The sequence below is a fragment of the Callorhinchus milii genome, unplaced genomic scaffold, assembly GCF_018977255.1.
Source record: "Callorhinchus milii isolate IMCB2004 unplaced genomic scaffold, IMCB_Cmil_1.0 Scaffold3, whole genome shotgun sequence".
Taxonomy (NCBI): Eukaryota; Metazoa; Chordata; class Chondrichthyes; order Chimaeriformes; family Callorhinchidae; genus Callorhinchus; species Callorhinchus milii.
Window position 1 is genome coordinate 23,880,789 of NW_024704744.1, and position 27,620 is coordinate 23,908,408.

A 27,620-nucleotide genomic window follows, 5' to 3' on the forward strand; every position below is an offset into this window, starting at 1 on the left:
ACCTCCCCCCACCACCTCTCGACTCACCCCCCCCACCCTTCTACTCACCCCCTTTGCACCTCCCCCCAACAGTGACTGTGCCTTGATGCACTTCACCACTAACTCTGGAACTCCATCCCCACCCTCTGCCTTGCCCCTGCTCTACCTTTAAATACCACATCTTTAAATATCACCTTGAATCTGCCTTTTTTGACCGTGCCTATGTTGATCTGCCCCTCTCCCCATGCTCGTAATCCAACCCCACCGTTGTGAAGCATTAAGAGACTTTCCCTATGTAAAGGGTGCTATATACTGGACAGTAAATGCAAGTTGTTGTTGGACAATGTGGAAGAGCTCATGACTGAATTATGCAGGGCCATCTATCAAATAGGGAGAGATATGGAATCTCAGTGTATCTGCATGGAGAATGTGGCATCCCAAGTCTTTACTTGCATCTCTTGAATGCTTCCACTGCTGCTCCTGGGGGATTAGTGTTAACAACTCTAAGATACTCATAGCCAGAGCAAAGAATACGAAAACAAAACACCTTAGATGACAGTAGAGGTCAGCAAATTTAAACAGAATGCCAAAAGCAGGTCCATAATTGCAAACAAATCTATACAGTATAATAATGTCCTAATCCCAGTGGAAAATTCAAACTGTTATCTTTTTAGTCTTTTTTAGGAGTACAGTTTCTTACATCGCATTCCCTGAGCAGATTCCTTGATTAAAATCTCTCCTGTTGTGCAAACGTGCTTGGTTTCATAGACAGGTCATAATCCAGCTGAACAATAAATTTGTTTTACTGAAAGTCGATGCACCTAACCACATTGTCTTGTGCAAGAAGATTTGAGCATACTGAGGATACTGGATTAAAATGATTTAAACACAATTGTACTGCAGATCCTCGCTAATTCCTGGGTTGCATATTTTTCAGTTCGCTCTCTGACAACACAATTCATTTTTGCCAAACCCCACTTATACACAGCAAGTTAACTTGTTTTATATAGCGCCTTGGGACACTATATAAAATCAGTCAAACAGTCTAATTATAAAAACAACAAAATTACATTTGTATAGAGCCTTTCACGTCGGGAGGACATCCCAAGGTGCTGGACAGTCAGAGTGTCGGACCTGAGCAGGGGGTCGGGATCAGGGAGGGGGGGGAAGGAGGGTGATCGAAAGCATGGTCGAAGAGGAGGGTCTTGAAATGGGTCTTGAAGGAGACAAGGGAGGCGGAGGGACTGCAGGATGGAGTTCCAGAGGGTGGGAGAAGAGTGGCAGAAGGCCCACCCGGCAATAGTGGGGCAAACGAGGCAGGGGACATGAAGCAGGCCAGAGCCGACTGAGCAGAGGAAGCAGGCAGGATGGTAGGGGGTTAGGAGATCGCAGAGGTAGTGGGGAGCAAGACCATGGAGGGCTTTGAAGGTGAGGACCAGGATCTTGAACTGTATCCTCTGTGTGATGGGAAGCCAGTGGAGTCAGGTGAGGATGGGGATGATAGGGTCACGGAGCCTAATGCGGGAGAGGACACAGGCTGCAGAGTTCTGGATGATCTGCAGCTACGAAGGGAGGAGTTTAGGAGGCCAACAAGCAAGTTTGCATAGTCAAGCCTCAATGTAATGAAAGCATGTATGAGGGTTAATATACATTTGTGGTGTGTAACATACTTCCATTTACGAATGAATCATTATTTGAAACTCCTGTTGGAGAACATCATGTTTTAGACCCCATCGTCCCCTCTTCTTCCCCAAACATTAAAAGCAGTGCTCAAGCATTCCAAATATCTACATAAGGAATTAGTTCAGTCACAGGCATTGCACTGGTTCTCCGCTGGCGTACAGGGAATGTTTAGTTGGGTCATACCCCATGGAAATACCAGATCTCCCAGGATCCAGCCATCAGGCCTACTTCTGTCTCAAAAATATGGGTAACAGCTGATGGCCTCGAAATAAAGAATCAGGTGTTTCTCCTGGGAACTGTGCATTGATGTGTATGAACTTCATGCACAGGTTGAATACCATCTGCACACTGATGGAATGGTATCTTGCAATTTAGAGTTGCTTTGTGGTCTGTGGTGTGGACATGTTTGGCTACGTGCCTACAAGTGAATTTTACCATGTGCCTCCAGGAAGCCAGCAATTTAGTAGAAATGTTGCTACCTCTGTGGTTGCCCCTGCTGAGGTGCACGGAGTTGCTTGTTTTGCAACAATCGTACAAGCTCCCTCAAGGCAGCATGATACAGCAAATTCTCGCCAGGTGTCCCTGCAGGTGTCAGATAGATCAAAATGACAAATGTTCAGAACATATTCATGTGTGGTGCAAAACTAGTTATGGATTGTCCTTACAAGTCTTTGTGGAACATACAGCACAGCTCCCACACAACCTCGCCAGCGAGTCTATGCCGCATAAGAAACTACTCCTCTGTCACAACCAAGCTGCTCACTCAATTCCAATTGATCTGTTCCTTGGGGTAACGGAAATCTCATTGAAGCCATCCATCCACTCTGCAATTCTCAACTTCTCTCCTGCTGCCCTCCTTATATAAACCTGGCAATGGCTAGTGCACTCACCCTCTTTGTACTTTTCAATGTTCTCAATGCTCACCTCCTGCTCCAAACTCACCACCTAACCTGGGGTTACATATAAAAGATTGGGGTTAGAAAGGTGTCAGCCTAGCTTCTCACCTCCGAGTCAGAAGACTGTGGGTTGAAGCCCCACATTAGGAACTTTGGGTTCAAAGTCTAGGCTAACACTTCGGTGCAGTGCTGGAGGAAGCACTGCATTGTCGGAGGTGTCATCCTTCAGATAAGATGTTAAACCAAGATCCCTGTTTAGATGGATGTTAAAGATTCCATGGCACTATTCAAAAGGAGAAAAGGGCTGCTTCCAGTGTCCTGGCTCACAATCCGCCAGATAAACAAAAATAGAAGTCGCTGGAACACTCAGCAGGTCAGGCAGCATCTATGGAGAAAGGAAAGTGAGTCAACGTTTCGGGTCCATGACCCTTCCTTCGTCAGAACTGTGGGGGTGGGGGGGATAAAGTTGGTCATTCACTTCATGGATGTGTATAACAATATAATAATAACATAATGGGGCATTGCAACCGTGTGTAAATTGGCTACCGCATATGTTTACAAAGTACACAGTGACTACAGTTTACAATAAAATCTTGTGAAGCGCTGTGAGACATCTCGATGACGTGCTAAAGGACTATACCAAATGCAAGGATTATTCATTATTATAACTACGTTTAATGTGCCTTTTCTGTGATGGAATATTGCACAAATTACTCCTTAATGGCCATTAAGCCTTAAACAGTTGAATTGGCAATTTCCCCCCATCCACATAATTGCTACGCCAGTTTTTCATAGGTAGAAATTTCAGATGTGGTTCTAAACAATTTGTTCATGTGATCATTCAACATCGCACACCTATCACACAAATTTATCTTTTCACTAATATTAGTGAACAGGAATTTGGGCTCACATTATCAAAAGTGGAACAAACATACTGGCACCACAATGTATCACACCAATGAGGTATTTATAATGAAGGAAGCATAGTGCCCAAATTTCCTAATCTTGGTACAAATCAATAACCTTCTAACAGAGTTTACCTTATGCTATAATGAAAAAGCACAAAATATCCTTTGATAAATCCTTTTTGAGACATCTAGAGTGACCCACAGCTTTTCTGTCTGAATAGTGGATCAATGTTCAAAAAGGATACAAAATTGAAGGTCCCTCCCCCAACAGAGTCATTAAATTTCAAATAACTTGCTGCTTTGTTTTGCATTCCTGCAATTCTCTGATCAGTTTCACTTGTACAGCATCATTAGCATATGTAGCATGGCTCTCATCATTGTGCACATAGACTTCTGAAAATTTTGCTCGAGTATATCAGAGAGAATATTTTTTAAAAAGCCTGCTATCCTTCCCTAACCAATCTGAAGTCCAAAATTCTTCATGGTGTTCAGACTATGTCTTAAAACTTAAGATTGTGCAGAAGTTTGGAAAGTCTTAAATTCAGGGTTTTTTTGAACGCTGCTTTTCCATCATCACAAAAGAATCCTGGAAAAAAAATCCAAATCAAGATTCATTGCATATCAGAATTTTCCAACATTTTACAAACACTTAAACAATGGCTGGCCTAAAACAATGAAATATTTCAGACTTCAGATCTCCAAACACATCCCCTATCCCCAAACAAATACCTTTTCACAACTTGTGGCTGTAAAAACCCAATGATTATTTGCAAATATACATTGAAATCATTCTTAAATAAGAATCTTCTCTGTAAACAGTGAAATGAAAACTGACCAAGCAACATCCATTTCTCTCTGCTCCGTTTTAAGACTATTTGTCCCATCAAGGCTGTTCCTTCCACAGGTCACTCAAAGCCTACCCTATCATGGACATTTATCTCGTGGAAAAACATGCTCCATTAAGACTCCCTGATCATCATTGCTATTTGAAGCAAAAACCCCAGAATATTTATCCATCCTCAAACCTCTACTATTCTATTCTATCCCTTCCCCCAACAGATTATCCCCTTCTTTCCCACTATCCCTGCCAATAAAAAAACATTATATCTCACGGGCCAAATAGCCAATTTATGCGCCATATTATTCTATTTAATTCTTACAATCAAGGAGTTATAGGTCCCGGAACTGTCCTTATTGTCCTTCTCTACCCTTTGTCCAATGCGCCAATTCCCTTTTGAAGGTGAAGTACCCAAAGCTACATACGCAATTATCCATACAAGGTTACAATAACTTCTTTTTGACTTCCAGTCAAATGGCCTTGAAATGTAACCTAGCAGTTTAATAGCTTCTATGGCAGCTTCTTCACACTGACTGCAACCTTCAGTGAAAGTTCAATAATCATATCTAAATTACTTGCCTTTCCTACCACCACTAAGTGACATCCCCTCATTACATAGACAGGTTTATTGTTTCTCATTCCAATATCCATAACCTTACACTTAATCTACATTAAAATCTGCCCTTCTATTCAATTGGTTCATTCTTCCCAAGTGCTCTTTATCCTTCTTTATTTCCCGATATACGAGAAGCCATCAATAATTATCCAAAGATCACAGAGCAATCAACATGGACTTTGAAGTGATAGGCCATACCTTACAATTCTATGGAACTCTTTAAGGAAGTAGCTCATGTGGAGAAAAACATTAATGCAAATTTGATCGGCTGTGGATCTAGGATTCCTCATTCCGTTTAACCTTTAAAAGTATGGCCATACATCAAGAAATATTCAATCAAAAAATGTATTTGGTTTACTGTCCTGGCCAACAAAACTCCAAGTAAATGTTCATGGCAGTCTAAGGGACATTGCTGTGTGCAAATTGGCTACTGTGTGCTCCTATAAAAATAGTCACTCTACTATAAACTCTGTGAAGCACTTAGATAACGATTGAACAATTGATAAGATGTTAAATCAAACACAGTAATTGTTTTTATTTGAAAATTCAAGTGATTACACCCCCAGACAAATGTAGTTACTTCCTCAAAGAATTTCAAAACCTATGTTGCCTGTTCTATGCTCTGTAGATACACAGATGACAATTCTAGTAAAATGCTCCAAAATGTTTTTCTCACTGGGTTCAATCCCAATGTTGGATCTTGAACTCATAAAGTCTAAGATGGCACTCCAATGCAGTGGTGGGAATGTGTGTCAGTGTTGGAGATGTGCTGCATTGTTGGAGGTGCCATCCTTCAGAAGAGACATTAAACCAAGGTTCTGTCTGCCTGTTAACTGGGACATTAAAGATCCCATGGCACTATTCAAAAGGAGAAGGGAATTTCTCCTGGTGTCCTGGTTAACAATCCCCCAAATAATACTGGTCATAGCTGTTTAATGAAAATTGTTTGCCATTTGACCCCAAAACAGTCAATTATCATTGAAAGCATTGAATGGTTTGAAATTAAAGGTGATATGTTGATTAGTTCCAGGTGTGTGGTACATCACCTGGCATAAGGTTTGAAAATAATGATCCTTACATTTGATATAACACATTATCACATCTTCAAGACATCTCAAATCTCTTCACAGAATATATTGTAAAGTGAATTAACTGTATATTTTTGTGGGCAAAATGTGGCAGCGAATTGCACTCAGCGGTGTCCCACAAATTCAAGTCATGGATTGAGTGACCAAATTATTTATTTATTTTTAAGGGATTATTACTGCCAGAAATGTGATCCGCCAATCGACTAACAACTGGTAAACAGAGGCACGTGGAGTAAAGAAACTTTACTGTTTTTTACTGGCCCTATGCGTTGCCCTGCCAGGAATAGAACCCAGGTCCGATAAGATATTATAGAATTGGTGTCTTCATCCCTACTGCCCCTCAGGGTAGGAAGGATGTAGGGCAGAGGATAGTTGGCTGGACAGGTGTTCGTGCAAACACATCCAATATTACCACATACCACAACCACTTTGACAACATTTTTGTTTATTGACGTATGTGGATACACTGCAAATTTTCAATTAATTTTGTTTTAATATAGGTATTGGTGAAATATTGTTAAAAAAAATCCTGCAGACTAGTAACCATCAGCTGTTGTTCCTTGTCTGGTGGTTCCATGGCCCTTGGTTCTAAAACCAAGGCTTAAAATCAGTAGCTACTAAATGTTACATAATAAGCCATTTACTTATTTGATATATAATGCTGCAATGCACTGCCAAAACTGCATCCAACTTTGCATAGCAGTTTGGCAGCACGAAAATCAAAAGATGAGTGTTGAATGATACAGTATTGCTAAAACAGGTAAAAAAAAATATTCCTCCCACCCCACCTATTCCTCCACCTGTTAATAAATTGTAGATGTGGGTACAAATTAACTGTGCATGAGCGAAAATTTTTATTATTGCAGTTGTTGACATTTGATAGTACAGATTTTGACAGATGTACAGTTTAGGAAATGGAAGCTGAATAATAATTAAAATAGTGTTTATTCTACAACTGCTATTATTTTCATTGATTTGCATGTTACTTGGGCCTGTAGTACCACAAACAAAATCTCCTTAAATGAATAAGTGCTGATTTGTCAACAGGTCCCATATGAAAACACCAAGGCATGCATATTTGGAAAATGGCCTCAGTTCCATTTAGAAACCTTGACTATTAGAGCTTGAAGGTCTTTGCTGGACATTTGGTCACCAAGCAAAACAGCTAGTCAGCACTGGTCTAAAGCCAATGCAAGTGTAATATGTTAAATTACATATTTAACTTATCCGACTTTGCTTAGCAACTTGGCAGCACGAAAAATCAAAAGATGGGTTCTGTATGATACAGTATTGCTAAAACAGCTAAACAAATGTATTCCTCCCTCCCCACCTATTCCTACGCCTGTTAATAAATTGTAGAGTGTTGGTACAAATTAACTGTGCATGAGCGAAAATTTTTATTATTGCATTGTTGATATTTGATAGCACAGATTTTGACAGATGTACAGCTTATGATGTACAGAGGGCGGGCCTTCCGCCACTCTGCACCCACCCTCTGGAACTCCATCCCGCAGTCCCTCCGTCTCGCCACCTTCAAGACCCACCTCTTCGACCATGCCTTCGATTTCCCTGCTTCCCCCACTGCCCTCCCCTAAGCTTGGGTCCGTAACTCTGTCTGTCCAGCGCCTTGGGAGGTCCTCCCAATGTGAAAGGCACTATATAAATGTAATTTTGTTGTTGTTGTTAAAAATATTGCACTCAAATTCTTAACAACAAATTACCTTTATAAAGCGCCTTTCATGTCCTAAGGCACTGGAGAGTCAGGGGTTTGCACCAGAGCTGGGGTTGGAATCGAGAAGGGTTAGAGGGTAGCGGCGTGGGAGGGTGGCCAAAGGTATGATCAAAAAGGAAGGTCTTGAGATAAGTCTTCAAGAAGGCAAGGGAGGGCCAGGCGAAGGGATCATGAAATGGATTTGCATTGGGTGGGGTCCAACTGTTAATGGTGGGGCGGAAGGGACATGAAGCAGACCAGTATCCGCCAAGCAGAGGGAAGGGAAGGGATTGCCTGTTATCACATGAAAATCCTAGTGGATGAGTGCTGGTCATGTAGCTGAAGTTAAAATAATCCTTGCCCTTGATTCTAACACTCTTTTAACATCTAGAGAAAGTGACAAAGCCATTCTGTGTATGTCTGCCTGCAGTTGGTTACAGTCCTCCTCACTATTTACTACTCTACCTAACTTTGTATCATCTGCAGACTTGGAAATAGTGCTCTCTATGCCCAAGTCCAGATCATTAATATATATTAGAACGAGCAGTGGTCCCAATACCGATCTCTGGGGGACACCGCTGCACAACTCCTTCCATTTTGAGAAACACCCATTAACCACCACCCTCTGCTTTCTGTCACTCAGCCAGTTCTTAATCCAAACTGCCATTGTCCCCTTAATACCGTGGGCCTCTAATTTTTTTATTAATCTTGACATACCTTATGCTCTTTGAGACATCCTCTCCACTTGAAAAGCATTATATTAATGTAAATTGCATTAAATTTTGGGTCTCAAACAAAGGCAGATTGCCACCATTGACTCAAAGACCAATCAAACAGTGGAAGATACCAAAACTATCACAATGGATTCCCTATAACTGCATCAAAATCTTGGTTCAATGAGTAAAGAACCTCAATGAGGTTGAACCTCAATGCACACACTACATTTCACAGCAATTCTTTGAGATGTACAACAAATATACAACATGCTCGTACATCACTCCTCTGCCCACCATCTTCACTCAGGCAGTCTAGGCCTGATGTAAATCCATTCCTTCAGCCACTGTGTGCCTAATCTCCAGAATTCCCTGCCTCAATCCTTCACCCTAACCTTCTCTTTATTCTGTTTTAAATCCTACCTAAAGACCTAACTCTTGGACAATGCCTACAGTTATCTCCCACTTATCCCTTGTTTGTTATCCAACCCCAGTTTCGTCTACACAATATACAGTAAATTCACTTTACACTATATTGTGTGAAGCGGTTTGAGACATCTCGAAGACGTGATAAGACGCTATGTCAAATGCAAGGATTATGATTATTATTACTGTACAGCACTCTGAGACATTATCCTGCATTAAGGGTGCTGCATAAATGCAAGTTGTTGCTGTTATTGACGCTATGTCAAATGCAAGGATTATTATTTCACAAAACATACACATATACATGCCGTTCATGTTGGAAGGACATCCCAAAGCTACCAAGTGAGCCAGGCTGACATCCTCTTTTAACCATATTGACCCTGAGTTGGGCTGAAGCAGCCACTTCATCCAGTGCACCAGTTCTACCTTTGCCTTCAGTGTCTGTGGGAATCTTGGAAGAGGGGAGAGTAGATCAGATTGATGCTCCTGCAGGAAAGTCCGTATTTGTCGATGTTAGGATCGTGTTTCTCTATAATGTCTCCCAGGAGTGAATATCCAGACTGGCATACATGTATGGACAGTGGAATGAGGTACTGAATGGCTTCACACATACATCATCACCCCCCCCCCCCCACACACACACACACAAACAGTCCCTGTCTTTAGAAGTGAAGGGAGACCAAAAAAAATCACGTGCTGCAACAGATGGCGGGGGAAGAGGCAAACAGAAAGATGCTGTGTTCTGTTTTTTGCTTTACATATCATGATACTAATTTTAATAAAAATGACAATAATAACTCTACCCAAATGATTTGTACAATGTTTTGGGTCCCCAATTGAAAGGCAGTATGTACTGACAAGCCGAGTTTAGAATCCCAATCGCACTGCTGAAGAGAGGTGCCCAGCAGAGCACAAAAGGAAACGCCAGAAGGAAAGGCCCACTTTCACACAAGAATGAAAGGCTTTCACATTTTTAATAGCACCTTATCACACTGAAATATCTTAAAGAGCTTCAGTGGTAATTATTATCAAGTGTAGTGACAGTTTTTGTATGCAAACTTTGCCTTTTATTGGAACAAGCTGTCTGTCAGTCTCCACCCACAGCCATAAGGTGAATTTATTCAGAGATTTATAGCCGAGGTGCTGTGGGTTCTTTAATGTAGACTTGAACAGGCAAACCTACCAGCTGGTGGCTGGTTTCACAATCATATCGTCAAAGGGCCCAGCAGCAGGCTGCTCGACTTTTGCCCAAGGATTGCACATAGAAGATCTAAGAAAGAGGAAGGAAAACATTGTAAACATACTCTCAGCCTCCAAAGAAAAAGTAAGATATATGGGCTAACTCACACTGATCGCTACAGATTGAAATCGTTTTGCTATGTCTCGCCAAATATGAAGATGTAGATTTCCCATTATAAAGTGCTAAGGAAAAAGATCACTGTTTATGCAACCAGCTTAAATACCACCCCCCCCCACATCATTTGCAAAAGAAACAAACTTGCTGATAATGCACAACAGGTTGATCAGCATCTGAAAGAGAAAAATAGGTTAACATTTTTTATGTAAACCTTCATTGCAATTGGAATAATTAGGCTGGAGATGCTGCTAAATTGGATTAGTGAACAGTGAATGAACCGGACCCAATCATTAGGAAGACATTAAAAAGCTTTTAGCCTTCACTGCCTGATTCCAGCCTTTTACCATCTGATCGTGACCTGGGTTATGGTATAAATGAAGACGATCAAGACTGTGAACTGATCCATCTCAGTGTTCCGATTCCTGAGCCAAGCTGGTCCTCAGTACTCCAGAGCACTGCTGATGACAGCCCAGCCAGCCACGTCAGCAGGACTTGGAAGGGCAAAGATTCTTCCCACTCAGCTCCTGTTAACTCTACAAGCTAAAACGCTAATGGGCCGAGCTTGACAAGCATCAGAAAGCTTGCCAGACAGTGCTCTCAATGGCAAACTAAGCATTTTTAGCTGCTTAAACTCTCACAGTATCCCAACGCTCACTCCGGGGTCCCCAAGCCTGGTCTCTCACCAATCTGACTTACGCAAACAGGTTGCATCCCTCCGGGGAGAGAGTTCGCATTCCATTTCAGACACAGGAAAATGCCCAAGTGTTAGTTCTATATATGTGGAACTCTCGGTTTAGTTACTCTTAACCACAGTGATGGGCTTTGCATGTCAGGCACGTGGCTAACCCACCCCTCCCAGCCCCCACCAATAAAGCCCTACAGGTCCTGAGATTATCATTCTCACTCTTCATGATAAAAAGGTTTCAGCCTTCTCTCAGTTTCTCCATCTCCACAATATTTGCCTTTATGTCTCCACTTTCCTCCTTTTCTTTCATCAAGGGTGCCCTCACCCTCGATTGAGATGGCTCTGTAAGTATCTGTCCCATTTTTTATGCCACCACCATCACTCGTTCTGAGTTACAACAGAAACAAAGTTCCTCTTGCCCTCACCTTCTATCTCCTCAGGCTCCATATTCCACCAGGTTAACTTCCACTATTTCCACCATCTACATGATCTCAGGACCACATGCATCTTTTCTTCCCCTCCCCACTTTCACAAGGGATCGATGTTCCGCAATTCATTCCTCCATCCCTACGCACTCTCCCTGGCACTTTCTCCTGTAATCGTACAAAAAACATTAATCACTTTGTTTCTTCTCACACAACTGATTCTGTCCTTAAGCTCCCTTTCTATTTGAGGCAATATTTCACCTGGACCTTCTCCAATCTTACACACCATTTGTCTTGACTGTTCACAGTGAAACTCCTCGATAATTGGTGAAACCAGACGAATACTCGGAGACTGTTTTGCTGAATATCACTTTCTATCAGCAAACATGACCTTGACCTCCCCATTGCTTGGAAAATCAACTCTGCTTCCCACTGTCACATTGACCTCTCTATACTTTTGACTCCCACTGAGGCGTAATTCAAACATCCACAACAATGGCTTATCTTCAGAATCCTTGAGCCTTCAAAGCCTGAATATCAACCAAGCCTCAGTCTTCATGCCTCTTCATTTCCCCACATTCAGGTTGTTTTTTCCCCCCTTCTTTTTGTAAATTCACTTATACTGGAGTTTTATGCCATCTTAGTAGTGCCCCTCATCCACTTTTCCTTAATCTTCCTTTAACAGCATTTCACAATCTGTAAAGCGCTTTGAGATGTCTCGAAGACATGATAAGAGATATATCAAATGCAAGGATTATTGCTATATTATTATCTGTTAACAATCCATCATTGCCTTCTGGATGTAAATATATTCTAATTTCTTGCCAATGCTTTGTATACCCTCCTTTATCCTCTAGCTCAGGTAGTTCAACAGGCGACCCAGGGGCCACATCTGGCCCGGCAGATGACTTCATCCGAGACCATTTCCATTTTTGGGCTGCCCGCTCACTCCCAAGCTGAGGGGAAGGTTAATGAGTCTCCTTATCCACTGCATCCTTATCAACCGCTGGCTCCTGCCGCTGCCACGAGAGGACGGTTTGCCACAAAGGGAAGGAGGGAGCAGGCAGCCCAAAATTGGAAATGGTCTTGGGCCGGATGAAATCATTCGCCGAGAGATTGACTAGGGTGGAGGAAAAGAAAGAAGCAGAGGGAGGACGAGAGGGAAGAAGAGAGTGAGAAAGAAAGGGATACATGAGTGTGTGCAAGAGAGTGCATGAGAGAGAGGGAAGAAAGAGAATGATTGAGAGAGAGATGGAGTTATTTAGAGAGAGAGTGATTGAGAGAGTGATTGAGAGTGAGATTGAGTGAGAGACAGAGTGAGATTGAGTGAGAGACAGAGAGATTGAGTGAGACAGTGAATGAGAGAGAGAGAGAGAGAGAGAGAGAGAGAGAGAATGAGAGAGAGAGTGATTCAGAGAGCGTGCACGAGGGAGAGACTGAGGGAGTGCACAAGGGAGAGAGCGCACGAGGGAGTAGGGGAGAGAAAGAAACAAAGAGTGATAGAGAGCAGAGAGAGAGAGAGAGGGAGAAAGCAAGGGCAGCGTTTTGTGGTTCACTGGCAGGCCAGACGATCGGAGCCTCCCTCGTTGCGGGGAATCAAGGACAGACACCCAGCGACGCGCCGTCCAGTTTCCTCACAGAAAACTCCCACTTTGCCCAGTGAGAAACTCCTCTATGTCCTTCATCCCCTCGCCCCCACCATACCCCTGCAACCTTCCAATCGGGCCATTCTGTTTGCCCAGCAAACACTGACTTACTTCATGTACCCCCTCCCCATCTGGCCCTCCATTGCCATTTCGGTCTCGCTCTCTGGAGCTCCATACCCTCTCTACAAGCAAGCTCTACGAACTGGCTCCAGCCAACTGAACCTGGCAAGCCTGCTGTAAACTCAAGGCACAGAGTTCTGTAGATTAAACATACATCTACAAGAAGCAATTATAACATGATTGAAAGCAAACCAATTCTGTAGTTTCGATGTCCCATGTAACTTAATGAATAAAATCATGTGGGAGGCTATAAGGTTCGAATATCCCGTCCCACGTTTCAAAGTCTTCTTCAAATACAGGTTAGCTGATTTCTAGCAATAACGTATGGTAACCAGCATAATAGAATATCCCAGACTATATAATTACAAAGTCATTCCAAAATGAATTGTATACATGATCCAAATTTAGTTTAAATTGTTGGGTCTTGATGGTGAAACCTAAAACATTACACGGTCTAAAATTTCTGTAAGAAACATTTGTCTGCACAACGGGGTACGGATTATACAACTATGGTCAGTGAAGTATAGAATTACTCTTCCCAAAGAAAGTTTGCTGACAAAATGCACATAATTGATTTTGACAGGTCTAATATACACATTATCGAATCACTCAGTTATACAACAAAGCAAGCAAGACAAATGTGCACTTATTTCAGGTTAAAGCATATTTGTACCTAAAATATAGGCGTGAAGCTATACGCCACCAACCTATTTAAAATAGAACAATAATAAAACCAATCTTTCGATTCCACTGCAGCATTACTTTATCTGATTCAGGCTTATTAAAAGTCACATCACACATCTGTCATTGCCTGGGCCAATAAAAAAAATCCATAGAGACAAACAACCCTAACAAAGACAAACAACCCCCTGCAAAAACTAGTAACAGTGAAGTTTGCTCAGTGCCCAGGTGTCTGTGTACACTACTGGTGGCTGTTAACTCGACGCCCGGGCTTAGGCACCTCTGTGCGCATTACCATAGTGAAACAGCTCGGGGCTCACCTTCACAGCGCAGGGGTGTTGGGATCATGGCAGTGGTGTAGGCGGGATTGACCACGGCCAGGGACCCGCTTTAGTGATGGCCCGCTCCCAGGCATGGCCCGCGTCCAGCCCCAGTGTGCCACAGTTGGGATTGTCTGCGGGCGCTCTGTCCATCTGTGTGCGTAACAGGAAGATGGTGGCAATGCTCTCACACCTTTCATGCTGAGCTGTGTTGCCCACCAAGGAGTTCCTAGTACCTACCGTTCACCCTAGTGACAATTCAAACCTGCGCTTGTCGGATGTCAAATGTCCAACCCGTGACTATCTCCTTGGGGTGATGGGGAGGTAAGCAGGGTCTGTTTGGAGCTGAATTGGCTCCAACGTGACATGCTTGTTAAACAGAATTTCAGAATTGAGCGAGCCCTCTGTGGTTCTCTGCAGTATTCCAGGGCACTGCTGATGACAGCACAGCAATCCTGGCTCAACGGCAGGACCTGGAAGGGAAAACGAGTTGCTGGGGGCAGGGAATCCATCCAATCAGCTCCTGTTAACCCTGCAAACCAAAGCCCAAACAGGAATGGTGGTCCTAGCTGGACAAGCAGCGGGAAAGCTTGTCAGACAGTGCTAGCAATGGCAAGCTGTGCAGTGTTAGCTGGTTAAGACTCCAGTAGTATCCCAACACACACTCTGGAGTCCCCCAGGCCTTAACTCTTACCAACCTGGGCCTAATACTTTCCGGAATTGGTTAATCAGGATGCATCCCTTCAGGGAGAGAGTGCACATTCCATGTGTAGGTGGGATGTATGGAATTCTCAGTTTGGTTTGGATACTCTTAAGCACGGTGATGGTTTTCTGTATGTGTCAGACCCCGGCTGAGCAAAAAAAGGGTTTGTGTGTGTCTCTCTCCTCTGTCTTGGTTTTTGAGTCTGTGTGTGTCTCTCTCTGAGTGTGAGTGTCTCTCTCTGACTGTGTGTGTCTGTGTGCAGTGGAGGGCCACAATAGGCAGGAGATGGTGACCTTATGAAGCCCTGCGGTCAGGACACTGGCGAGCATGGCAAGCAATGCTGGTTGCTCGGCAGATATCCAGGGATTCAATTGTTGTATGGGTTGGAAACGGACTATTCGACCCTTCAGTTTATCCCCCCAAAGTGGGCCACCCAGTCGAGTTCCGCTCTGCTCTTAAAACGTGTTATGTTCTGCTTTGTTAAAGAAAGCATTAATAAATTGTTTTTTTTGCAACAATCTATGATGTGCTACTTCTTCATGATTCGGTTTTCATCAATAATGTGGAAAAATGTAGGTTAGCAGTAGAGTATACCTTTCAACAACACCAACCAACCCTCCACAATGTTCTGCAAAATTTGACAAGTTCACCTGCAATTTTTGGCAAATATTTCCTCAATTTTCTATTGGCATTGTCATTGTTGTCAAGATAAATCCCAATTGCTCAAAACTTTCACATCGTTATCCCTATGATCCCCACCTACATCCAACTAAAACGCAACCAGAATCTGCTCAGTAAATGTTGTAACCTAATGGGGTGGAGAGAGAAAATCATTGCAACAAGAACTTATCAAATGTAAATACAAAACTCAAGACATAAATGCACACACAGATGTCAAGATATGATCTGCCAAATACAGATTTCAAAAGTATTGATTTTATTGAAATTGACCCACAATTCACATGCAGCCCAGCTGCTATCGCTGTGAACATGTTAAAAGAAATATTGGCCACAGGTGCAGTCTGCAATGAGAAGATTATTGACCAGAAATCTACAGTTAAAATGTTTCAAATTCTTTAAAAACAAAGTCAAGCTCCAACACTCACAAAGATTGAAAAACAAATCTGCAATTTTCACCAGAAATCAATATTAGATATTTAGAGTGCAGTGCAGTTATTTTACAAGAAGTAGTGTGACAGGCACCAGGCATACCACTGAAAATCTTGGCCTCAGCAGGTTAATTATATCTTTGGCTCTGCCCTGTCGGTAGGCAACAACATTCCTTCCACTGTCACTGGTTTCTATGACAAATAAATGAAAACTATTTTCTTGTGTGTGACAGCTCTTCTGTAAGTCCCAGGTAGTGTTTCAGTACAAGGATATAAATAAATATACAATAAACACTTTGAATAAACATAGATGCTGGGTGTGCAATAATTGATGCAAGTCTCCACTCCAATCCATTCTCAGGATTAATTGCACGACTTTTTAAAAAAAAGTCTCACAGATACTCCAGAGTGACACATTTCCAAACTAATGCACCCGCCACATAACATACACAGTAACGTCAAGTGACAGTGAAGGCCACTGGAGAGCTCTCAGCTGCCTGATCCAATAATCCATCTGTTAAAACTTGCAATTTATTTCTGCACAACAGAACAGTGCAAAAGGTGACACACACATGGCAGCAATAACAACAAACCACCAGCACCCAGACAAGAAACACAACCACCTGAAAACAACAAACCCCCCCCACCAAAAAGCAAAAGTGCAACACCTCCAGTCTGACATAAAAACAACCCCCCCCCCCCCAAAAAAAAAACCCACACACAGCAACTTCCCGGCCTAGGGGGAGGCCTTGACAGCAATTACTGCAGCAGTTTGCCTGGCAGTAGGTCATGAACTCAGACACACACCCACATTGCACACACACACACACACACACACAAAGTTTTTTTGCAGAGAGGAAGGGGGAGAGAGGAAAGTGTGTGTGTGTGTGTGTGGGGGGGGTGTATTTATAATTTATTTAAGAGAGAGGGGGAGGAGGAAACATTATGCAACGTTGCATTATTTATCTATCTCTCTCTCTCTCTGTATATATATAAATATCTACATGTACACAGATGCATGTGTGTTACCGTTCGTGCCGCCTCCGCCCAGGTTCGTCCTTTCTTCTTCCTCTGCTTCTCCTTCATGACGAAGAGGCTGGAGTTGTGAGGGAGGGAGGGGAGGAGGAGGGGAGGGAGTGAGTGTCAGCGGCTGAGGTTGTACGGGCGCTGGTGTGAGAGGAGGAGGAGGAGGAGAGGAGAGACCAGACAGACAGACAGACAGAGAGAGGAGCTGTGAGTAATGAGGGAGGGGGTGGAGAAGCTGCTGAGTGACAGCCCGGCCCGGCCCGGCCCGGCCCTCTCTCTCTCTCACTCACTCACTCCGCACGGCCTCCCGCCGCCGCTCCTCCTCTGCCATATTTGCTGCCGGAGGTTTACTGTACGGCGGCCTCACATGATCCACAGGCCGCCCCGCCCCGTGACAGCCAGCAGGGAGGGGGGGGGGGAGAGGTGAGGGGGGGGGCGGGGGGGGTGAGAGGGGCGGGGGGGGAGGGGAGGTGAAGGGGGGAGGGGGGGGTGAGGGGGGAGGTGAAGGGGGAGGGGGGTGAGGGGGTCGAGGGAGGGGAGGAGGTGAGGGGGGAGGTGAAAGCGGGGGGAGGGCGGGGGGGAGGGGAGGTGGGGGGTGAGGGAGGGGGGTAAGGGGGAGGGAGGGGGGGTGTGGGGGGAGGGAGGGAGGTGGGGGGAGGTGAGAGGGGGAGGGAGGGGGGTAAAGGGGGTGAGGGGGAGGGAGGGGGTAAAGGGGGTGAGGGGGAGGGAGGGGGTAAAGGGGGTGAGGGGGAGGGAGGGGGTAAAGGGGGTGAGGGAGGGGGTAAAGGGGGTGAGGGGGAGGGAGGGGGTAAAGGGGGTGAGGGAGGGGGTAAGGGGGGAGGGGTGAGGGAGGGGGGAGGTGAGGGAGGGAGGTGGGGGGGAGGGGTGAGGGAGGGGGGTAAAGGGGGTGAGGGAGGGAGGTGGGGGTGAGGGGTGAGGGAGGGGGCGGGGTTACAAATACATCATGTACAGTAACACAGGAAATGACATCACAGTCCCCTGTCCCTCACGGGGGGGGGGGGGCACAGTCTCGGGGCCGCGGGTTTCACTCTCAACCACTCGCTTCCTCCTCATCCTCAGAACTGCGTATACACACACACCGCCCCCTCCCACAGCATTACACACACACACCGCCCCCTCCCACAGCATTACACACACACCGCCCCCTCCCACAGCATTACACACACACCGCCCCCTCCCACCACCGCCATTACACACACACCGCCCCCTCCCACAGCATTACACACACACCGCCCCCTCCCACAGCATTACACACACACCGCCCCTCCCACAGCATTACACACACACCGCCCCCTCCCACAGCATTACACACACACACCGCCCCCTCCCACAGCATTACACACACACACCGCCCCCTCCCACAGCATTACACACACACACCGCCCCCTCCCACAGCATTACACACACCCGCCCCCTCCCACAGCATTACACACACACCGCCCCCTCCCACAGCATTACACACACACACCGCCCCCTCCCACAGCATTACACACACACCGCCCCCCCCCACAGCATTACACAACACACCCCCCCTCCCACAGCATTACCCACACACCGCCCCCTCCCACAGCATTACACACACACCGCCCCCTCCCACAGCATTACACACACACACCGCCCCCTCCCACAGCATTACACACACACCGCCCCCTCCCACAGCATTACACACACACCGCCCCCTCCCACAGCATTACACACACACACCGCCCCCTCCCACAGCATTACACACACACCCGCCCCCTCCCACAGCATTACACACACACCGCCCCCTCCCACAGCATTACACACACACCGCCCCCTCCCACAGCATTACACACACACCGCCCCTCCCACAGCATTACACACACACCGCCCCCTCCCACAGCATTACACACACACACCGCCCCCTCCCACAGCATTACACACACACCGCCCCCTCCCACAGCATTACACACACACCGCCCCCTCCCACAGCATTACACACACCGCCCCTCCCACAGCATTACACACACACACCGCCCCTCCCACAGCATTACACACACACCGCCCCCTCCCACAGCATTACACACACACCGCCCCCTCCCACAGCATTACCACACACACCGCCCCCTCCCACAGCATTACACACACACACCGCCCCCTCCACAGCATTACACACACACACCGCCCCCTCCCACAGCATTACACACACACCGCCCCCTCCCACAGCATTACACACACACACCGCCCCCTCCCACAGCATTACACACACACACCGCCCCCTCCCACAGCATTACACACACACACCGCCCCCTCCCACAGCATTACACCCACACACCGCCCCCTCCCACAGCATTACACCCACACACCGCCCCCTCCCACAGCATTACACACACACCGCCCCCTCCCACAGCATTACACACACACCGCCCCTTCCCACAGCATTACACACACACACCGCCCCTTCCCACAGCATTACACACACACCGCCCCCTCCCACAGCATTACACACACACCGCCCCCTCCCACAGCATTACACACACCGCCCCCTCCCACAGCATTACACACACACACCGCCCCCTCCCACAGCATTACACACACACCGCCCCCTCCCACAGCATTACACACACACCGCCCCCTCCCACAGCATTACACACACACCGCCCCCTCCCACAGCATTACACCACACACCGCCCCCTCCCACAGCATTACACACACACCGCCCCCTCCCACAGCATTACACACACACCGCCCTCTCCCACAGCATTACACACACACACCGCCCCCTCCCACAGCATTACACACACACACCGCCCCCTCCCACAGCATTACACACACACACCGCCCCCTCCCACAGCATTACACACACACCGCCCCCTCCACAGCATTACACACACACACCGCCCCCTCCCACAGCATTACACACACACACCGCCCCCTCCCACAGCATTACACACACACACCGCCCCCTCCCACAGCATTACACCACACACCGCCCCCTCCCACAGCATTACACACACACACCGCCCCCTCCCACAGCATTACACACACACCGCCCCTCCCACAGCATTACACACACACCGCCCCTCCCACAGCATTACACACACACACCGCCCCCTCCCACAGCATTACACACACACCGCCCCCTCCCACAGCATTACACACACACCACCCCCTCCCACAGCATTACACACACCGCCCCCTCCCACAGCATTACACACACACACCGCCCCCTCCCACAGCATTACACACACACCGCCCCCTCCCACAGCATTACACACACACCGCCCCCTCCCACAGCATTACACACACACCGCCCCCTCCCACAGCATTACACCCACACACCGCCCCCTCCCACAGCATTACACACACACCGCCCCCTCCCACAGCATTACACACACACCGCCCCTCCCACAGCATTACACACACACACCGCCCCCTCCCACAGCATTACACACACACCGCCCCCTCCCACAGCATTACACACACACCGCCCCCTCCCACAGCATTACACACACACACTGTCCCCTCCCACAGCATTACACACACACCAACCTCACAGCAATGTGATTACACACACACCAACCTCACAGCAATGATATTACACACACACCACCCCCCTCCCACAGCAATGCCATTACACACACACACCAACCTCAGCAATGCCATTACATACACCAAGCTGACAAAAATTACATTACACAAGCACCAACCTTGCAGCAATGCCATTACATACACACCAACCTCACAGCAATGATATTACACACACATACACAGCAACCTCTGAGGAATGACATTACACACACATTGAGCAGGGAATTGGTAGCAAACTTTGTATTGCAGCCACATCAGTCCAGCACAGCTGTTACTGCTGTTGGCAGAGTTTGCCAGATATTGAAATAGGTTTGTGGCCCAAAATCCAACAAATATTAGCCCAAAAGTAGCCTAAAAGTGTGTTGCCTCCTATGGGCAATAGAGTGACCAATTTAGGTTTCAGTAATTGTGAAACTAAGAAATGGTCTTTAAAGGAACAAAAACACACAACGTTTTGCAGATATAAATTTTAAAATTAAATACCCACCCCAAACCGTTTTTCTCCCACAGAGCAACAAAAACACACCCAACTGGGTGTGAATCTGCCCAATTTGGCAACCCTGCTCACAGAAATGACATTACACATACAGAGAGCAGTGAATTGGCAGTGAACTTTGCACTGGAACAACTGCTTACTGCTTACTGAGTGTGTGTGGGGAGGAGGGAGGAGGTTTTGCATGTTAATATATGCAGAATTTTACATGTCACATCCATGCGGTACAAGCTGCAAGAATGCGGTTATGGGAAAACATCTGACCTTAATTGTGCCAGACTATAATCTTCTATTGCGCAGATTCCACTTTTACTCCCATCCCCCCACAGACTCATGCAATCCAACCAGCCTTCAGTGGCCGTTTGTTACCTCCCCCTTCCTGCTCACACACACATGCGCTAATCCTATCCGCATCTACAGTCAGTCAGAGATTATGTTGATATGCACAGTGAAGCTGATCTGGTCACTTCACCTGTGAATATTGTAAGGGTTTCTGCAATTCTGATTTATCATATCTGAGCAATAGGAACCTATGGAGAATACTGATCTCCCCTAAAAACATCCAAACATAAAACAAATTGCACTTACATAGCGCCTTTCCCCTCGGGAGCCAAGGACAGTGTGGTGGGGGGGAAGATGACTGAAGGTGTAGTCAAAGAGGAAGGTCTTGAGACAGACCTTGAAGGAAGTTAGAGAAGGAACTACGTGATGGAGTTCCAGAGAGTGGGGGCTGAAAGGATTAAGGGCAGGGGATGTTAAGCAGGCCAGTGCCCGGCAAGCGGGCAGGTTGGTACGGTTTTAGAAGCTCACAGAGGTGGGGTGGGGCAAAACCATGGAGGCCTTTAAAAGTGAGGATGGGGATCTTGAACTCAATCCTCAGTGAAGCTGGGCGAGGATGGGTTGATAGGCTTGCGGCGCCTGGAGTAGGAGTGGGCACGAGCTGCAGAGTTCTGAATGGTTTGCAGCTTGTGGAGGAAGAGCTAGAAAGTGGGAGATGGAGCAATAGTTAGGGAACAGGGATGGGTTATGGGAAGATTTTTTGAGGATGGGGCGCTGACCGCTATTTTTAAGCGGGTGGGAACAAGCTGTCAGAATGCAATAACAACTGTAGATTTACTTATAGTATCTTAAACCATGTTTATAACATCTTGCATTTATTTGGCATATTTTAGGGGAAAGAACATCTCAGAACCATCTCACGTAATTTATTTAGTGACATTCACATGAGGAGGACGCCTCAACATGCTTTACACTGGGAATGCTAGCTGAGGGGAGGACATAATGTTTGGCTGATAATCTTTAGATAATCATTGGACAAAATGTAATGGTGTACACTGAGCAAGAAAGTGAAACATTTAAAGATGCAAGACAAGGACAGATTTAACAAGGTGTAGTGATTTTGTAAACATAAACAAAAACAACAAATTGCATTTATTTGGCACCTTTCATGTTGGGAGGTTGTCCCAGGGCACTGGTCAGTTAAGGGTTTGCACCTGAGCTGGAGGGTAGGGGTGGGGGCATGGGGGTGGGGGCAAATGGGGGCTGGGAAGAACACTGAAAACGCAGTCAAAGAGGAAGGTCTTGAGATGGACCTTGAAGGAAGGGAAGGGGCAAGGGATTCTGGAATGGAGTTCCAGAGAGTAAGGGCAGAAAGGCCAAAGGCCTGATCGCCAATGGTTGGGCGGGCAGGAATGGGTGATGTGAAACAGGCCAGTGCCTGCTAAGCAGAGGGAGTTGGCAATTTGGTAGCGTTTTAGAAGGTCACTGAGGTAGGGTGGGGCAAGACGGTGCAGGACTTCAAATGAGGACGAGGATCTTGAACTCTATCCTCTGGGGGATGGGGAAGGCAGTGGAGCTGGGTGAGGATGGGGATGATAGGTTCCTGGAGCTTGGAGTGAGAAAGGATACAAGCTACAGTTCTGAATAGTCTGCAGCTTGTGGAGGGAAACGTTGGGAGGTCCAGTGAACAGAGTTTGCGTAGTCAAGCCTGGTCGTGATACAACAACAACAAGATTCCATTTATAGAGCGCCTTTCACGTCGGGAGGACGTCCCAAGGCGCTGTACAGTTGGGTCAGGACCCGAGCAGGGGGGAAATGGTCAGGGTGAGGGGAGGGAAGGGAGGGAGCGAGGAGGGGGTAGAGAGTCGAGAGGGGAGCTGAAAGAGAAAGGTCTTGAGACCGGCCTTGAAGGAGGAAGGGGAGGAGGCAAGGCCAAGGCACTGGGGGATAGAGTTCCAGAGCCTAGGGGCTGAAGGCCCGGCCACCAATGGTAGGGCGGTTGGGGTGGGGGATGTGGAGCAGACCGGAGCCAGAGGAACGGAGGGTACGGGCAGATAAGTAGGGGGATAGTAGGTCGGAGCGGTAGGAGGGAGCGAGGCCGTGAATGGCCTTGTAGGTGAGGATGAGGATCTTGAATTTGAAACGTGATAAAACTGAGGATAAGGGTCCACCTCTCAAAGCCAGTCAGGAACCTCGACATTCTGTTCGACCCTGAGCTGTCCTTTCTCCCTCATATCCGCGCCACAACTGGCACCGCCTTCCATCACCTCCGGAATATCGCCAGACTACGGCACTACCTCACCCCTCACGCTGCTGAAACTCTGGTCCACGCCTTTATCACCTCAAGGCTGGACTATGGGAACTCTCTCCTCGCCGGCCTTCCCAGCACCTCCCTCCACAAGCTGCAGGTCATTCAGAACTCTGCAGCTCGTGTACTGTCCCGCACCAGGCTTCGGGACCACATCACTCCTACCCTCGCTCGCCTCCACTGGCTCCCCATCCCCCAGAGGATTGATTTCAAGATCCTCACCCTCACCTACAAGGCCATTCACGGCCTCGCTCCCTCCTACCTCTCCGACCTACTATCCCCCTACCTACCCGCCCATACCCTCCGTTCCTCTGGCTCCGGTCTGCTCCACATCCCCCGCCCCAACCGCCCTACCATCGGTGGCCGGGCCTTCAGCCTCTCAGCCCCGAGGCTCTGGAACTCTATCCCCCAGTGCCTTTGCCTTGCTTCCTCCCTTTCCTCCTTCAAGGCCGGTCTCAAACCTTTCTCTTTGACCGTGCCTTCAGCTCCCCTCTCGACTCTCTACCCGCTCCTCGCTCCCTCCCTTCCCTCCCCTCACCCTGACCATTTCCCCCTGCTCGGGACGTCCTCCCAACGTGAAAGGCGCTCTGTAAATGGAATCTTGTTGTTGTTATTGTTGTAAAGGTCAGTTGAGAGTCAAACAAGACACTGGGATTCTGCACTGGGTCAATGAGTGCATCCATGTCATTATGGTGAAAATGGTGTCAGCACCTGAGGTGATAAGGCACTGACAGGACACAAGCAGGAGAATGGGTCCCAAGCCTCTGTCTTTTCGACATTCAATTGGAGAAAGTTAACTGACATCCAGGATTTGATGTCCAGCAGGCAATTGATCAGGACAGAAGTGGTCCTGGAATCAAGGATAGAGGCAGCGAGATAAATTTGGGTATCATCTGCATACATGTGGGTGACATCGCTGAGAGGGAGAATAAAGAGGAGAGGACCGAGGATAGAAGCCTTAAGAAACTTAACTCAGGATCAAGCAGAACACTAAGATTGCACACTATCTGGTTCAGGCAGAGCAAGTATCTATGGAGGTTGATGATTTACCAATGCAGACCCTGAAGAAGCAGACCTAAGATTGATAAACCCCAGCTAGCAGGACTAATGGGGGAGGGATCCGTTCTAGTGAGCTGGAGATAACATTGTATTACGATGCCGGTAATGCAACAAATGCATATGCAGTGCTGCAAAATGCCAGTAACGGAAAAACATTCTACAGGCCCACAGAAATTTTTGTAAAATTTTGTTGGTGTCTGGCTCCGTCTGGCTAAGTTCAAATTCTGGATACCCGGAATCCTGTAAGACAGGGGCTTACTATAATCATAACAGCAAGCATAGTGTATCTGAATGGTTGGTAGAATCATTGTGTCCAGTAACCCATATGAGTGATGAAAAAGTTGCTTTTATTTTTAATCATAAGGGTCTTGTGCTCCTTCCAATGTTGATGCAGGAGGAGGAAAGGGATTATACCAAGCACAAAGTTGGGTATGCAACAATTGCTGGAAGTCAACCGTCGAAGTCAGCCAACTCAGTTTCCCCTCTTCCACCGCCCCCATCCCCAACCAATTTACACTTCACATTGAAGGTATATATACATTTTTCGTGAAATCATTTGCAGGTTGAAGTTGTAAATTGCAAGAAAATAACAATCAGGTGCTGTGAATAATTATTATGAAATTACTGCAGTCGCATTTGCTTTAGTCCACATCCACAGGAAATGTTTGGCATTGTAGACCCAAAATACTGCATTTTGTAGAAATACTTTGAGAAGTGTTTTTGTTTTATGATGAAAGGTGCTCTATAAATGCAACTTGCTGTTTTTTTTTGACAGTTCTCTCCATTCCATTCGCAAAAGTTTAAATGTAGAGCTAACCATCACTTGCAGAACAAGGACTGTTAGAACATGCACCAGGCAATGTTAAATCTCAAATTTGCCTTTTCAGGCACAAAATACCATTTCTCAGTCTTTCTGTGCTCCCTGTAAACATCAAAGTCATGTCCATGAAACACTATGCCAGCCTCCAGCTGCACTTTCTTGCTATGCAAACTGATATGTTAATAAAGAAAACAACTCTGGTGAACTTCTGACTAGCACACATTATTGCACTATTCAATACGCAATTAATTTTTTGCTGGTATTTTTAGGTTAAATTTAACCACAACAGATTTCAATGTCCTATAACTATTTTTGAAAAACAAAGCCCGGTCACTCGTAAACTGAAGTGGATGTGTATCATATTCTTGTTGGCATGGTAGCGACGCTGGTTGCCATGACTCAGTGAAGCACCAGCATGACTCACGGTGTTCAGTCGTGTTCGAATACTCTTCCACCATTGACATTCACAAGATCATAAGATAAGTTTAAAGAAGGCCCTCCAGAATATCCATCTTACCATCCTTCCATCACCACCACAAGCTGCTTTTTAAATGACTTCAATATCCAGGCCCCAACCACCCTTCGTGGCAACCTGCTTCAGTCATTTAATTAACCTCTGGGTAAAGATCACAGTTGTGTGCATTATGCACTTTAATGGTTAAGGTAGTATAGTATTATTTTAAAGCATGTAACTCTAATTATGCGGCAAATTTAAGTACCTTTTATTGAGTATAACGTACCAAATATAATTAACATGCAACGTGTGGAGTCCTGTAGCTCAGTGGTTAGAGCACTCGCTTTGCAAGCGAGAGACCTGAGTTCAATTCCAGGCAGGGCGAAACCTTGGGCAACTTTACTTACTCCACACACCTAATAATAATCCCTCCAAAACCCAAAACAATAATAAATTGGTCATTTTCAATCTACGCTTTGGGGCGTCCTCCCGATGTGAAAAGCACTATATCAACAACAACAAGATTCCATTTATAAAGCGCCTTTCACGTCAGGAGGACGTCCCAAGGCGCTGCACAGTTGGGTCATGACCCGAGCGGGGGAAATGGTCAGGGTGAGGGGAGGGAAGGGAGGGAGCGAGGAGGGGGAGGAGAGTCGAGAGGGGAGCTGAAGGCACGGTCAAAGAGAAAGGTTTTGAGACCGGCCTTGAAGGAGGAAAGGGAGGAGGCAGCGAAGGCACTGGGGGATGGAGTTCCAGAGCCTGGGGGCTGAGAGGCTGAAAGCCCGACCACCGATGGTAGGGCGATTGGGGCGGGGGACGTGGAGCAGACCGGAGCTGGAGGAACGGAGGGTACGGGCAGGTAGGTAGGGGGATAGTAGGTTGGAGAGGTAGGAGGGAGCAAGGCCGTGAATGGCCTTGTAGGTGAGGATGAGGATCTTGAAATCAATCCTCTGGGGATGGGGAGCCAGTGGAGGCGAGCGAGGGTGGGAGTGATGTGGTCCCGAAGCCTGGTGCGGGACAGTACACGAGCTGCAGAGTTCTGAATGACCTGCAGCTTGTGGAGGGAGGTGGCGGGAAGGCCGGCGAGGAGAGAGTTCCCATAGTAATCTACCATCGGTGGTCGGGCTTTCAGCCTCTCAGCCCCTAGGCTCTGGAACTCCATCCCCCAGTGCCCTCGCCTTGCTTCCTCCCTTTCAAATGCAAGGATTATTATTATTATTATTATTAAAGAGGTGTTACCAAATATAAGGTAATATATTATTTAAGAAATGATTGATGATGTAACTTAAATGTGTTTAAAACAGAATTAAGAGTTATTCCTAGAATTTTCGAAACAGGCAGAAGGAAATCATAGTTATCAGTTACTCCTATGTTGAGAGTGTTTCTTTCAAGGTGTCAGGAATGACTGTGAAAGCAGTGGTACATCACAATAATAGGTGAAAAATACACCTTTTTTTTAACCATATGCCATTAAAGTCTTGGACTTCTTGCAAGATTGATCCCATCTGTTAAAAACACAACAGTTGTTAAGATTAGAAAATTAGTTCAGATGAAGAAGGCCACTTGATCTCATCCTTCCAGAATAACCACTCTATCTTCATCCCATCAGAACATCAAGCTTTTTTTTTAAAATGAGTCCAGCCTTCCAACCACCCTTCCTGGTAACTTGTTCCAGTTGTTAATTATCCTCTGGATAAAACCTCA

The 27,620-nt window shown here is 46.5% G+C and overlaps 1 protein-coding gene across 4 annotated transcripts in view; it reads right to left on the bottom strand.

The window, feature by feature from the left end:
* Positions 1 to 21,387, bottom strand: part of asxl2 (ASXL transcriptional regulator 2) — a 164,723-nt gene extending 143,336 nt beyond the window's left edge. Inside the window, exons 1-4 of one of the 4 annotated variants that reach the window (XM_007900453.2) lie at positions 21,261 to 21,387; positions 16,934 to 17,000; positions 11,326 to 11,493; positions 2,553 to 2,612 (exon numbers count right to left, since the gene is read on the bottom strand). Coding sequence is in view for 2 of the 4 variants with exons in the window: in XM_007900450.2 (XP_007898641.2) it covers positions 16,934 to 17,000; positions 21,261 to 21,331 (138 nt within the window). In the remaining 2 variants the exon portion in view is untranslated. Of the gene's footprint in view, positions 1 to 2,552; positions 2,613 to 11,325; positions 11,494 to 16,933; positions 17,046 to 21,260 lie in introns of those variants that run through there. The other 3 variants (XM_042333272.1, XM_007900450.2, XM_007900451.2) reach the window with 3 other exon arrangements.
* Between the last annotated feature and the right edge of the window lie 6,233 nt (positions 21,388 to 27,620).